The sequence below is a fragment of the Cherax quadricarinatus genome, chromosome 67 (assembly GCF_038502225.1).
Source record: "Cherax quadricarinatus isolate ZL_2023a chromosome 67, ASM3850222v1, whole genome shotgun sequence".
Lineage (NCBI taxonomy): Eukaryota > Metazoa > Arthropoda > Malacostraca > Decapoda > Parastacidae > Cherax > Cherax quadricarinatus.
Genome location: NC_091358.1, coordinates 5,208,044 through 5,222,684, shown reverse-complemented (window position 1 = coordinate 5,222,684; position 14,641 = coordinate 5,208,044). Strand labels below are relative to the sequence as shown.

Below are 14,641 nucleotides of genomic sequence, written 5' to 3'. Positions count from 1 at the left end.
CCATGAAGATGGTTGTCATAGCCAGCCCCATGAGGTCCGGGGGTCGATCCGCGGTACGGCTGGAAACATCAAGACATGTTTCCTTAAGACACCTGCTGTCCCTGTTCACCCATCAGTGAAATAGATACCTGGGTTAGTGGGTTAGTTAGTGGACTGGTGTGGGTCGCATTCTGGGACAAAACTGACCTAATTTGCGGGAAATGCTCAGCATAACAAGGGGTTCTCTATGTAGTAGTATGTCATTGATGTCAGGTATGGTCTATATACCTTGTATGAAGCAGTGGTCAAGACGGCGTCAAGTGCCGCAGCTCTATAACCCCTCAACAACACCAACAAGCACTGTCCATCAGTATTTACCGCTTACTTAAGAAGAAACCCCTAAACATACTTCACGTATTGTGGCAGAGGGAAGAAAAGTGAGGTGCAGGAAGGTGAAGTGTGTGAGGGAAGTCATAATTAGAGTGAGGAAGGGAAGAAGGTTGTTACTTGACCATGCCGGTTGGTGCTGATGGATTCCGTCTTCCTAATGTTAATGAAAGCCAATTTAAGAACAAATTAGAATGTGTAAGTGTGTTAATGTTGGTGACTTTCCTTTGTACTTAGCAACATTACATGTAAACTACAGTTAATGTAAATAACTCAGTTTACCTTATTCTTAGTATATCTCCTTTCATTGTTTAATAAGTTATTACTGGGACCTTTTTTTCTTTTGGGTTATCCTGGGTAATGTACACATATGCTGCTATGTATATTTTATGCAACTGTATTTATGTGTATCTGTACCTGTACCGGCGGGTGGCAACATTTCAACGTGTTTCCTTACACCTGTTGTCCTGTTCACCTAGCAGCAAGTAGGTACCTGGGTGTTAGTTGACTGGTGTGGGTCGCATCCTGGGGGACAAGATTGAGGACCACAATGGAAATAAGTTAGACAGTCCTCGATGACACACTGACTTTCTTGGTTTATCCTGGGTGGCTAACCCTCCGGGGTTAAAAATCTTATCTTAATAAAATTACTTTGTAATACTTCAGAAAGAAATAGTTTGTTTGGCAGTCATTTTTTTTACAGTATTAATATCATGGACAGAGGTTAGTAAGTTTATTCAGTTACAAGTACACATAAATACAGTTACATAAATTATCATACATAGCAGCATATGTGTAAGTTACCTAGCATAACCCAAAAAAAGTCAGAGTGACTTATTTCCATTTTGGTTGTAATTAAAGGTTGCTCCTTGGAGGAAATCAGACATATTCCATGTCGAGTTGCAGCGCTGTATAACCCTTGTGGGTTTAGCTCCTAGTTTTTATTATAATTATAATAATCCACATTGATTTACATAGCTGTTTCATCTGTTAAGGTTTTAATCATGATTATTTCCTACTGAAACTTATAGCCAGGCTTAAAATACTAAGACTTTACAAAAAGCCCTAATAAGAATAGGTTACTTTTGACTTTTTTGGGTTATTCTAGGTAATTTATGCTATGTATGATAATTGTACTTACGTGTACCTGTGCCTCAATGAACTTACTAATCTATACCATGGAATAAAAAAATATTTCATGGGCAAATTGGCCTAATGGTACAGTATGACCTTAAAAATTAAAACAGCTAAGTAACTCAACTGTGTGAAAATGCAACAGGAATAAAGTGAACTGAGTTATTTACACACATGCTACTATGTATAATAATTTGTGTAACTGTATTTATGTGTACCTGTACCTAAATAAACTTACAATAATAGGTACAAGTACAACATCAATTTTCCAGAACTTTTGGCTCCAATGCCTTTCCGGATTACTGATTTTTCTGTCTTTAGAGAGCACTGTATTCCTTGGTCTTGGGGTTGGATAAGTGATGTACAGTTTGGTGGTAAATACACTGTCACAGGAATTTCAAGTTTCTGCTCATAAATTTGTATGGATTATAAGAGATTCTGACCCATCACCGTCCAGAAAATCAGTGTTGTACCTGTACATGAATGTTAACTATACAAGAAAATAGGAGTATCATACAAAGAAATGGAGTGATCATGTCAGAGGATCTCACCCTCAAGGACCATAACATTGTATCAATTGCATCTGCTAGAAAAATGACAGGATGGATAATGAGAACATTCAAAACTAGGGATGCCAAGCCCACAATGACACTCTTCAGGTCGCTTGTTCTATCTAGGCTGGAATATTGCTGCACACTAACAGCACCTTTCAAGGCAGGTGAAATTGCTGACCTAGAAAATGTACAGAGAACCTTCTCGGCATCCATAATTGAGATAAAACGCCTCAATTACTGGGAGTGCTTGAAGTTCCTGAACCTGTACTCCCTGGAGCACAGGTGGGAGAGATACATGATTATATACACCTGGAAAATCCTAGAGGGACTAGTACCAAACTTTCACACGAAAATCACTCTCTACAAAAGCAAAAGACTCGGCAGATGATGCAACATCCCCCAATGAAAAGCAGGGGTGTCACTAGCATGTTAAGAGACAACACAATAAGTGTCAGGGCCGAAGACTGTTCAACTGCCTCCCAGTATACATAAGGGGGATTACCAATAGACCCCTGGCTGTCTTCAAGCAGGCACTGGACAAGCACCTAAAGTCGGTACCTGACCAGCCGGGCTGTGGCTTGCACGTTGGATTGCGTGCAGCCAGCAGTAACAGCCTGGTTGATCAGGCCCTGATCCACCATGTGGCCTGGTCACAGTCCAGGCCGCAGGGGCATTGACCCTCGGAACTCTCTCCAGGTAAACTTCAGGTAATAAAAAAGTTTCACCAGATCTTTACACCATAAATGAAATTTGTGAGAAATATATGATACATCAGCTATCTATAAAATGACAATCAAATACATATATGGATCAAGAGATGCCAAGAAAGTTGCTTGCAATGTATATTTGGCCAAAATTGGAGTATGCAGCTGCATTGTGGTGGCCATTCCTTAAAATTGGACATATGGATCTTAAAAAATACAAAGAGCACACAAAAAATATAAAAGTTATAATGAAAGGCTGAAAACACTGAAGATTACCTTGCTGGATGATGGGAGGAAAAGTGGAAATAGTATGATAAAACATATAAGGTTATGAAACAGTATGAGATAAAGAAGTTTTTTAATGCCTTCAACAGGGATAACATTATTATTATTATAATCAAAACTAAGTGCTAAACCCATTGCAGGAATAACAAATGGTCACAGATATAAATTACAACAAATAGTCAAATGGATATTGAAAAATTTTCTTCATTAAGAAGTAAGTGAGTTTATTTAGGTACAGGTACACATTAGCACAATTATCGTACATAGTAACCAATGCGTAAATTACATAAGATAACCCAAAAAAAAAGTAAGAGTGACCTATTCCCATTAGGGTTGTTGTAGTGGTAGAAGAATGGTATACTACATTGCAAGAGGAAGTGCTAGGTGCTACAACCATTGCAGATTTAAAAATTTTTTACAGTACATACTCTATATTAATGACAGTGTGACATCACTAGCATAGTTCTGCACCCATACATAGAAATAGGCATAGGTAATGACAAATATGTAATTACAGTATGTACTTGTATTCTGGTGATAATGGCAAATAATATCCATTCAGCATACATTAATGAGATTTGGATAGATAAAAGGTTATTGGTACTACATTATTTGATGTATACATTGGTAGAAAACCTTACTCTTCATTTACCTGCTTTTATATCAAGAATAAGCATTAATTTTTATCATTTTGGACCATTTTCAACTGATGTTGTGAATAAGACCAGTATAGTTTTACAAATTAAAAAAATATATAAAATCAAGATTTTTTCTTATTTATTAGTGATAATATATGATTGACATGATTTTTATTTTCAGTTAACTGGTCCTGGACAGAATGAGCACTGCTGCACATTTGTAATTAATGGAGAAGATCACACATTAGGCAATGCACTTAAGCATTTTATTGTACAGAAGTAAGTCACTATTTTAATTTTCTGGAATAATTGATATGCATGGTACGGTTGATATGTTAGCCAAGAAGAGTACCCAGAAGGAGAATGTAGAATATAACTTTGGTAAAACTGTGTCTAGCATTAGGAATAATATTAGGAGAGAAGTAAATAATGAAAATGATTATTATAGGAATGCAATTAGAAGCCTGAGTAGATCTATAACCACTATGAAAACATGAACGTAGATAAGTATGTTTATGGAGCAACGTGCAATGTGAACAGACTGACTGATGTTGTAGTGGCCAGGCTTAGGCTTGGTTACAAGTACTGACTGATGTTGTAGTGGCCAGGCTTAGGCTTGGTTACAAGTACTTCTGGCAGTTTGGGAGACACACAGATGATGATCAAACTAAATGTAAATTATGTGATCAGGCATATGGTCACTGTCTTGAACACTATGTGCTTAATTGTCCACTTATTGAGGAATACACAGACAGACAGTATAATAACCTATGTGACATGTCACGATGTCTTATTAATGAAAATAAGATACCAGATATACTAAGCAAATTTCCTAAATTTGCTTGTAACATATAAGTGAACTATAGATCTGTAGATATAAATCCATATGTATTCATTTTAACCCCTTGGGGCCTAGTTCCTGGGCCTTTTGTGTATCCATATGCTCTTGTGCTACCGTCCACAGGATGGATATGGGGTGCACAATAAACTAGCCACTTCGGTGGCAAAATCTAAAATCTAATTGCATGGTACGGTTTAATTTAATTTATGGTAGTTGATCAAATAATCATAAAAACAAAGCAAATTTAAAGTACCATAGTTGGAACAGTACACAAGTAATCCATAGTTCGGAGAGGGAATTTTGCAAGTTTCTGTCTATCCTGGATCATTAACAAATCTTTTAATACTCTTGTCTTTTGTGATTCATTGAATGATGCAAAGAATAACTAAAAATAAAATTTTTAAAGGGGTGGATCGGTAAGCCAGCAGAAGGCCTTGGTCAGATGACCAAAAGCTCCAATGACAGGCATCATCTTAGTAAGACCCACATCAGGAAATACTTGTCCTGTTTCCTGATGAACCTTACCTAACCTAACCTACTGAATGATGCAAATCATAACTTTTTCTGCAGGCACATTCCTCTGCAAGCACATTCAGTGCTTACAAAATTGAATGTCACACACGAGTTTAGAATTTTATGTGAATACATTACAGTCTCCAATTTTTTTTAATAACACATAGAGGGCCATATAAACAGCAACAGTGATCAGTAAAAAAAACACACAGAGTATGCATCCTCACGCTCTTCACATATTACGGTATAAGAAATGCTTGGAAATGCAGCAGGTAAGGTAAATGAGATACAGAAACCTTATCTAGGTATAGTATAAGAACATAAGAACATAAGAACGAAGGAACACTGCAGAAGGCCTACTGGCCCATGCGAGGCAGGTCCAAGTCCCTACCGGCTTAAGCCAATGCACCCAACCTAGTCAGGTCAGGTCACATTGACTCAAGGGAGGAACACGGCAACCGACCCGTTAGCACAAGCTATCAGGTCTAACTCACACCCACCCACATCTACTCATGTATTTATCCAACCTATTTTTAAAGCTACACAACGTTCTGGCCTCTATAACGGTACTTGGGAGTTTGTTCCACTCATCCACAACTCTATTACCAAACCAGTACTTTCCTATATCCCTCCTGAATCTGAATTTTTCCAACTTAAAACCATTGCTGCGAGTCCTGTCTAGGCTAGATATTATCAGCACACTATTTACATCCCCTTTATTTATTCCTGTCTTCCACTTATAAACCTCAATCATATCCCCCCTAATTCTACGTCTTTCTAGAGAGTGCAGTTTCAGGGCCCTTAGTCTATCCTCATAGGGAAGGTTTCTGATACATGGGATCATCTTTGTCATCCTCCTTTGTACATTTTCCAGAGAATTTATATCCATTCTGTAATACGGTGACCAAAACTGTGCAGCATAATCTAAATGAGGCCTAACCAAGGATGTATAGAGTTGAAGAACAACCTGAGGACTCCTATTATTTATGCTTCTTGATATGAAGCCAAGGATTCTATTAGCTTTATTGCGAACACTTATGCACTGTTGTCTTGGTTTCAGATTACTGCTAACCAGAACTCCTAAATCTTTTTCGCAATCCGTAATATTAAGATCTACATTATTTAGTTTATATGTGGCATGGTTATTGTCCTGTCCAACATTTAGAACTTTGCATTTGTCTATATTAAACTGCATCTGCCACTTCTCCGACCACTGCATCAGTCTATTCAAATCTTCCTGGAGTGCTCGAATGTCCTCGTCAGAATGAATTCGACGGCCTATTTTGGTGTCATCGGCAAACTTGCCGATGTCGCTCTTTATGCCCTCATCTATGTCGTTTATGTAGATTGTGAACAGCAGGGGGCCCAACACTGACCCCTGTGGAACACCGCTCGTGACGCTTCCCCACTCTGATTTCTCCCCATTTATGCAAACTCTCTGCTGCCTATTTGTCAACCATGCCTCTATCCAGGAAAAAATTTCTCCTCCTATTCCATGTGCTTTAATTTTCCTCAATAGTCTCTGATGTGGGACCCTGTCAAAAGCCTTACTGAAGTCCATATACACAATATCATATTCGTTACCATGATCTACCTCCTCAAATACCTTAGTGAAAAAAGTTAATAAATTCGTAAGGCAGGAACGTCCCTTTGTAAAACCATGCTGAGATTCGTTGATTAATTTATGCTTTTCAAGGTGGCTACGAACTGCCTCGGCAATTATTGATTCCATAAATTTTCCCACTATGGAGGTTAGGCTTATTGGTCTATAGTTCGAAGCTAAGGACCTGTCACCTGTTTTGAAAATAGGTATCACATTTGCCATTTTCCACTTATCTGGCACCATGCCAGTTTGTAGTGATATGTTGAAAAGATTAGCCAAAGGTGTGCTAAGCTCCTCTTTACATTCCTTTAGAACCCTTGCATACAGTTCATCAGGGCCTGGGGATTTGTTAGGTTTTAATTTATCTATTTGCCTAAGGACCATGTCACTTGTGACCCTAATAGTGCACAGTTTATTATCGTCCTGTTCTACATAATTTATCATTACTGGAATATCACTGGTATCCTCCTGTGTAAAAACTGAGAGGAAGTATGTGTTAAAAATTCTACACATTTCCTTATCACTGTCAGTGAGCTGACCCGAGGAACTTTTGAGTGGGCCTATCTTGTCCCTGATCTTACTTCTGTATACCTGAAAGAATCCTTTTGGGTTAGTCTTCGATTCTCTTGCAACTTTAACCTCATAATCTCTTTTTGCTTTTCTAATTCCCTTTTTTATTTCTCTCTTTAACTGAATATATCGATTTCTTAATTGCCCCTCTCCTCTTTTGATTTGCCTATATATGCCTCTCTTTTGACCAATCAGATATTTTAATCTATTGTTCATCCATTTAGGATCATTTTTGTTTGATCTGATTTCCCTATTTGGAACATAATTTGACTGAGCAGCTAGAACTATGCCCTGGAAAGCATCATATCGGCAACCATCACCACCTACCTGACCCCTAGTCAGGTCATTCCAGTTCAGCCCACCTAAGTAATTTTTCAGTCCTATGAAATCAGCCAAGCGAAAGTCAGGGACGGAGACTTGATTGCCATTATTAGGGGAATTCCATGATATGTTAAAACTGAGTGATTTGTGATCACTCTCCCCAAGCTCATCATTAACCTCAAGATTATTAATTAGTGTTTCCCTACTGGCAAGAACCAAGTCAAGGAGGTTATTTCCCCTAGTTGGCTCTGTCACAAACTGTTTTAAAAAACAATCCTGGATCGTATCAAGAAAGTCACCCGACTCTAAATTTCCTGTCAAATTGCTCCAGTCAATCTGTCTATAGTTGAAATCTCCCATTAGCACAACATTTTCGTATGTAGATGCCTTACGAATTTCGTCCCATAGAAGTTTACTGCACTCCCTATCAAGATTTGGGGCCCTGTAAAACACACCCAAAATTAGTTTTTCTCGGCCCTCGAGAAGCTGTAACCAAACAGATTCAGTGGCTGACGCTTCTAATTTAATATCTTGTCTAACACAACAATTTAAATTGTCTCTGACATACATCGCTACTCCACCACCTTTCCTGTTGACCCTGTCAGTGTGGAATAATTTATAGCCTTGTATGTGACATTCAGATGGCATCTCTCTATCTTTCAGATTGAGCCAGGTCTCTGTTATAGCAATAATATCTATGTTTCCTGCACTTGCAATTAATCTTAGCTCATCTATCTTATTTCTAACACTCCTGCTATTAGTATAGTAAACCTTAAGGGAGCTAGTCCCTTGCTGCCCTCTGCTGTCCCCCTTTGTTTTCTGACCTGTTCTATTGTCTTTATTTATAACTTCATGCTGAATGCCTTTTATACATTTACTGTTTCCAACCCTAGTGTTGCAACCTGCTTGTTTCCCACACACACCCATACCTCTATCTTCCATCAGTTTAAAATCATAGGCATTTCACCAATGGCCTTCTCAATCGAGTCTGCAAGTGCTACCACCCCTGCCCCAGAGAGATGAACCCCATCCCTTGCATACATATCATGTTTGCCATAAAAGTTGTTCCAGTTGTCAATGAATGGGATTGCAAGTTCCTTGCAGTATCTGTCTAGCCAGCAATTTACACCAATTGCCCTAGACAACCATTCATTTCCTACTCCCCTTCTAGGCAAGATGCTACATATGATTGGGATCCCTCCCTTAGACTTAATGAAATCTATAGCTGACCTGTACTTATCTAGCAGCTCTTCTCTCCTACCCTTCCCAATATCATTTCCACCAGCACTGAGACAGATAATGGGCTTGTTCCCATTACCTGACATGATATTATCCAGTCTGTTGACAATGTCCCCAACCACCAGCTCCAGGGAAGCACACTCTATCTCTCATCTTCTTATTCCTATTACAAAAAGCACGGTCAACATGTCTTACCTGAGAGTCACCAACCACAAGAATGCGCTTACCTTCATTAGCAGGGGCAGTAGTACCCTTACCTTCACTGGCCACTGAAGTACATTCATCCTGGAGAACAGAGAAGCGATTTCCTACCTTCAGATCTTCACTCTTAACTTTCCTTACTCTGATGCGCCTCCCATTACTGTGAACAACTCGCCACTTGTAGCAGGTGCTGGGCTGCACCTCACTGCTGGTACCCGTTGCTACCTCCCCACCTACAGCCTCCTCACAGTGAGAGACAGACTGCACCTCACTGCTAGAAGCCTCATTCCCCACATCTCCAACCACCTCACACTCTCTCCCAGGCCCATTGAGGTGGACCTTCTACCGTATTTATATTTTACATATACTGTACGTATTTATCTATCATATTAAATGCTAGTTTTGTTGTATCCCCAAGAGACACAGGAAAGTTGTCTTGTGCTGGGCCCCTGGCTGTGTTGAAGTTCAAATCTCTGACCATAGTGAGATTTTGCACATTCATTGGTTAAGAACCTTTTAATCTGTAGGTAGAAGATGAATGCACTGATACATTAGCACAGGTGTCTTTTTACCTGCAACTTGTTGGTATCACCATACCAGTGTTGCCTTTAAATATCTCACAGGTGGTTACCATTTTCTGATTATTTTCTAGTGTGGTATTGCCATAACTCAGCACCTGTAAGACTGTTTGCAGAGTTGTTGGTTTGCATTTGTGTCTAAAGCTGATTTTCATGAACTGTCTGGTAACTGACATTATAAGGATACACAAGGGTCTTAAACCTATTTATCAAGTTTTTATTTATTAGCTCATTATTTGTTCTCATTATTGCAGCCCTGCTGTTGAATTTTGTGGCTACACAGTTCCACATCCAATGGAACGCAAAATACACATACGCATACAAACATGGGATACTCCAGCTGTAGAAGTTCTACATCAAGCATTAAAGGACCTCAAGAAGCAGAATGAAGCTGTCAAAAAACTGATCCAGGTACTATATATGTACTTACAAACATTTGATAACCTCGTATATTGTATCAATATGACTCGTAAAATTGTAATAAGTGATTACAAACAAACCATAGAACGAGTGGGGATTAAACCCATGGTGAACGAGTCATAAAACTCCAGGCCAGTGTTTAAGCCACTGGGCCAGCTGGCTACAATAAGATTCATCAACTATACACCATAGGGAAGCTAGCATGGGTTGCACTGACAACAAATGTGGTTCCACTGTGACCACAGTAACCATGGATTCAGTCCCCGCCCATTCTTTGGTTACATTGTAACATTCCTGACAACTTGTGTGAGAGAAAATACTGAAACACTGTTTCTCAGTTTTTATAGCATCTTTTGTCATATCAATGTATAATTATATAAAATATAATGTGAACTTGAAAAAAATAGTGGTAAATCAATGGTATATTCAACTAGAAATGTTTCTGTAGCATGCAGATACCCATTTTAAATGTATAATTTGACATCAGCCTTGACCCCAAATATTGTCCAGTAAAGAGGCACATGTATAGAATTTTATAGGATTTTATGCAGTAGTTCTCTAATGCAGTGTGACTTGCACTGTTTGATAGAATTTTATGCAGTAGTTCTTTAGTATAATGTACCTTATATTGGCCCTACACAGTCACAATCTCTAAATAACAATACACGTATAATAGCAAAAAATGCTTGTTCCAAAACATTCACACACTACACAGTACTTTTTACATAGCCTGTACATTTAAACCATGACATGGGCTTGGTCAGTGATCATGACATACCAATAACAGTGCCCCGTGGGCTGGTGGCTAAAGCTCTCACTTCACATAGTGAGGATCTGGGTTCAATTCCCGGCGAGGGTAGAAACATTGGGCATGTTTCTTTACACTGGTTGTCTATGGTCACCCATCAGTAAAAGGGTACCTGGGAGTTAGTTGACTGGTGTGGGTTGCATCCTGGGACAAAACTGACCTAATTTGCCTGAAGTGCTCTGCATAACAAGGGGCTTTTTATATAGTAGTATGTCATTGATGTCAGCTAGGCCTATATACCTTGTAGTAAATAAAGATTATTTTTTTTTTATTATCACACTGGCCGATTCCCACCAAGGCAGGGTGGCCCAAAAAAGGAAAACTTTCACCATCATTCACTCCATCACTGTATTGCCAGAAGGGTGCTTTACACTACAGTTTTTAAACTGCAACATTAACACCCCTCCTTCAGAGTGCAGGCACTGTACTTCCCATATCCAGGACTCAAGTCCGGCCTGCCGGTTTCCCTGAACCCCTTCATAAATGTTACTTTGCTCACACTCCAACAGCATGTCAAGTATTAAAAACCATTTGTCTCCATTCACTCCTATCAAACATGCTCACGCATGCCTGCTGGAGGTCCAAGCCCCTCGCACACAAAGCCTCCTTTACCCCCTCCCTCCAACCTTTCCTAGGCCAACCCCTACCCCACCTTCCTTCCACTACAGACTGATACACTCTTGAAGTCATTCTGTTTCACTCCATTCTCTCTACATGTCCGAACCACCTCAACAACCCTTCCTCAGCCCTCTGGACAACAGTTTTGGTAATCCCGCACCTCCTCCTAACTTCCAAACTACGAATTCTCTGCATTATATTCACACCACACATTGCCCTCAGACATGACATCTCCACTGCCTCCAGCCTTCTCCTCGCTGCAACATTCATCACCCATGCTTCACACCCATATAAGAGCGTTGGTAAAACTATACTCTCATACATTCCCCTCTTTCCCTCCAAGGACAAAGTTCTTTGTCTCCACAGACTCCTAAGTGCACCACTCACCCTTTTCCCCTCATCAATTCTATGATTCACCTCATCTTTCATAGACCCATCCACTGACACGTCCACTCCCAAATATCTGAATACATTCACCTCCTCCATACTCTCTCCCTCCAATCTGATATCCAATCTTTCATCACCTAATCTTTTTGTTATCCTCATAACCTTACTCTTTCCTGTATTCACTTCCAATTTTCTTCTTTTGCACACCCTACCAAATTCATCTACCAATCTCTGCAACTTCTCTTCAGAATATCCCAAGAGCAGTGTCATCAGCAAAGAGCAACTGTGACAACTCCCACTTTGTGTGTGATTCTTTATCTTTTAACTCCACGCCTCTTGCCAAGACCCTCGCATTTACTTCTCTTACGACCCCATCTATAAATATATTAAACAACCACAGTGACATCACACATCCTTGTCTAAGGCCTACTTTTACTGGGAAATAATTTCCCTCTTTCCTACATACTCTAACTTGAGCCTCACTATCCTCGTAAAAACTCTTCACTGCTTTCAGTAACCTACCTCCTACACCATACACCTGCAACATCTGCCACATTGCCCCCCTATCCACCCTGTCATACGCCATTTCCAAATCCATAAATGCCACAAAGACCTCTTTAGCCTTATCTAAATACTGTTCACTTATATGTTTCACTGTAAACACCTGGTCCACACACCCCCTACCTTTCCTAAAGCCTCCTTGTTCATCTGCTATCCTATTCTCCGTCTTACTCTTAATTCTTTCAATAATAACTCTACCATACACTTTACCAGGTATACTCAACAGACTTATCCCCCTATAATTTTTGCACTCTCTTTTATCCCCTTTGCCTTTATACAAAGGAACTATGCATGCTCTCTGCCAATCCCTAGGTACCTTACCCTCTTCCATACATTTATTAAATAATTGCACCAACCACTCCAAAACTATATCCCCACCTGCTTTTAACATTTCTATCTTTATCCCATCAATCCCGGCTGCCTTACCCCCTTTCATTTTACCTACTGCCTCACGAACTTCCCCCCACACTCACAACTGGCTCTTCCTCACTCCTACAAGATGTTATTCCTCCTTGCCCTATACACAAAATCACAGCTTCCCTATCTTCATCAACATTTAACAATTCCTCAAAATATTCCCTCCATCTTCCCAATACCTCTAACTCTCCATTTAATAACTCTCCTCTCCTATTTTTAACTGACAGATCCATTTGTTCTCTAGGCTTTCTTAACTTGTTAATCTCACTCCAAAACTTTTTCTTATTTTCAACAAAATTTGTTGATAACATCTCACCCACTCTCTTATTTGCTCTCTTTTTACATTGCTTCACCACTCTCTTAACCTCTCTCTTTTTCTCCATATACTCTTCCCTCCTTGCATCACTTCTACTTTGTAAAAACTTCTCATATGCTAACTTTTTCTCCCTTACTACTCTCTTTACATCATTCCACCAATCGCTCCTCTTCCCTCCCGCACCCACTTTCCTGTAACCACAAACTTCTGCTGAACACTCTAACACTACATTTTTAAACCTACCCCATACCTCTTCGACCCCATTGCCTATGCTCTCATTAGCCCATCTATCCTCCAATAGCTGTTATTATTATTATAATAAAGTGTACCCATTAACTATTTGCAAGCAAGGAAACACAAGTTTTTAATAGTATGTACAATACCATTGGCATATGCATACTCTAATATGACTAATGGATAATATATACAGGAGTGTATGGTAAGGTAAGAAATTATGTAAGAACTAAATAGCACACATTATTATGTATAGTGGAACCTTGGTTTTCATATGCCCTAGGTTGTATGTAAAACTATAATTATTCTCTATAAAATGTATTTTTTGTTAATATTTCCTATAAGAAATTATGTAAATCCAATTACTCCATTCCAGACACCCAAAAATATTAACAAAAACTACATTTTCTAGAGAATAACTATAGTTTTACATACAACCTAGGACACACGAAAACCAAGGTTCCACTGTATTATTTTCTCTTAAAAAGTTTTGAAACCCTTAATAGAAGATGATTGAGTCACAGTGAAAGACATTGATGGCAGTTGTGGTGGATAGAGATGATGTTTTGTTGGATTTTGTTTGTGGTTTCAGAATTAACCCAGATTTTCTCTCATATTTCCAAGGTGCATTAAATTGAGGGTTTACTATAATAATAGAATTTTTTTTTCAGGATGAAGTAAAAAGATATCAAGAAGCCCATCCACAGCAAGACTTGGAGAAATGAAATCACTGAGATAACAGGAGAATGGAACCTCTGAAATATATTATTTACTGTGATTCTCAAAATGTTTTATACCTGACAAATAAATTGTATGCTCTATGAAATTTTTTTTTTTTTTTTTTTTTTTTAGCTTGATTGTATGTGCCTTTGAAGGTGTGAAGTATATTTTGCCATGCTTGTCAGTTCTTACAGCACTTTATGACATGGGAATTTGATGTGCCAACAGAGTGTGAGCAACGTAGCATTTTTGAAGAGATTCGCAGAAACTGTTTTGCCCGAGTTGAGTTATGGAGGTGAGAAGTACATTGACTGTGCTCTGAAGGATGCGTGAAGGTGAGAAGTACAGTGACTGTGCTCTGAAAAATGGGTGAAGGCGAGACGTACAGTGACTATGCTCTGAAGAATGGGTGAAGGTGAGAAGAATAGTGAGTGTGTTCTGAAGGATGGGTGAAGGTGAGACATAGTGACTGCTCTGAAGGATGGGTGAAGGTGAGAAGTACAGTGATTGCTCTGAAGGATGGGTGAAGGTGAGACATACAGTGACTGTGCTCTGAAGGATGGGTGAAGGTGTTTCAGTTCACTGGACCATTTTCATTTTGATGTTTATGCAC

At 39.2% G+C, this 14,641-nt stretch overlaps 1 protein-coding gene across 1 annotated transcript; it reads left to right on the top strand.

Moving 5' to 3' along the window:
* Window positions 1–308: 308 nt before the first annotated feature.
* Window positions 309–14,134, top strand: Polr1D (RNA polymerases I and III subunit AC2 l(2)37Cg). The gene is made up of 4 exons (XM_053792337.2): window positions 309–564; window positions 3,863–3,960; window positions 9,802–9,958; window positions 13,980–14,134. Exons 1-4 carry the CDS (start codon window positions 493–495, stop codon window positions 14,031–14,033), a joined length of 381 nt encoding a protein of 126 aa, XP_053648312.1. The 5' UTR covers window positions 309–492; the 3' UTR covers window positions 14,034–14,134.
* Window positions 14,135–14,641: the final 507 nt, after the last annotated feature.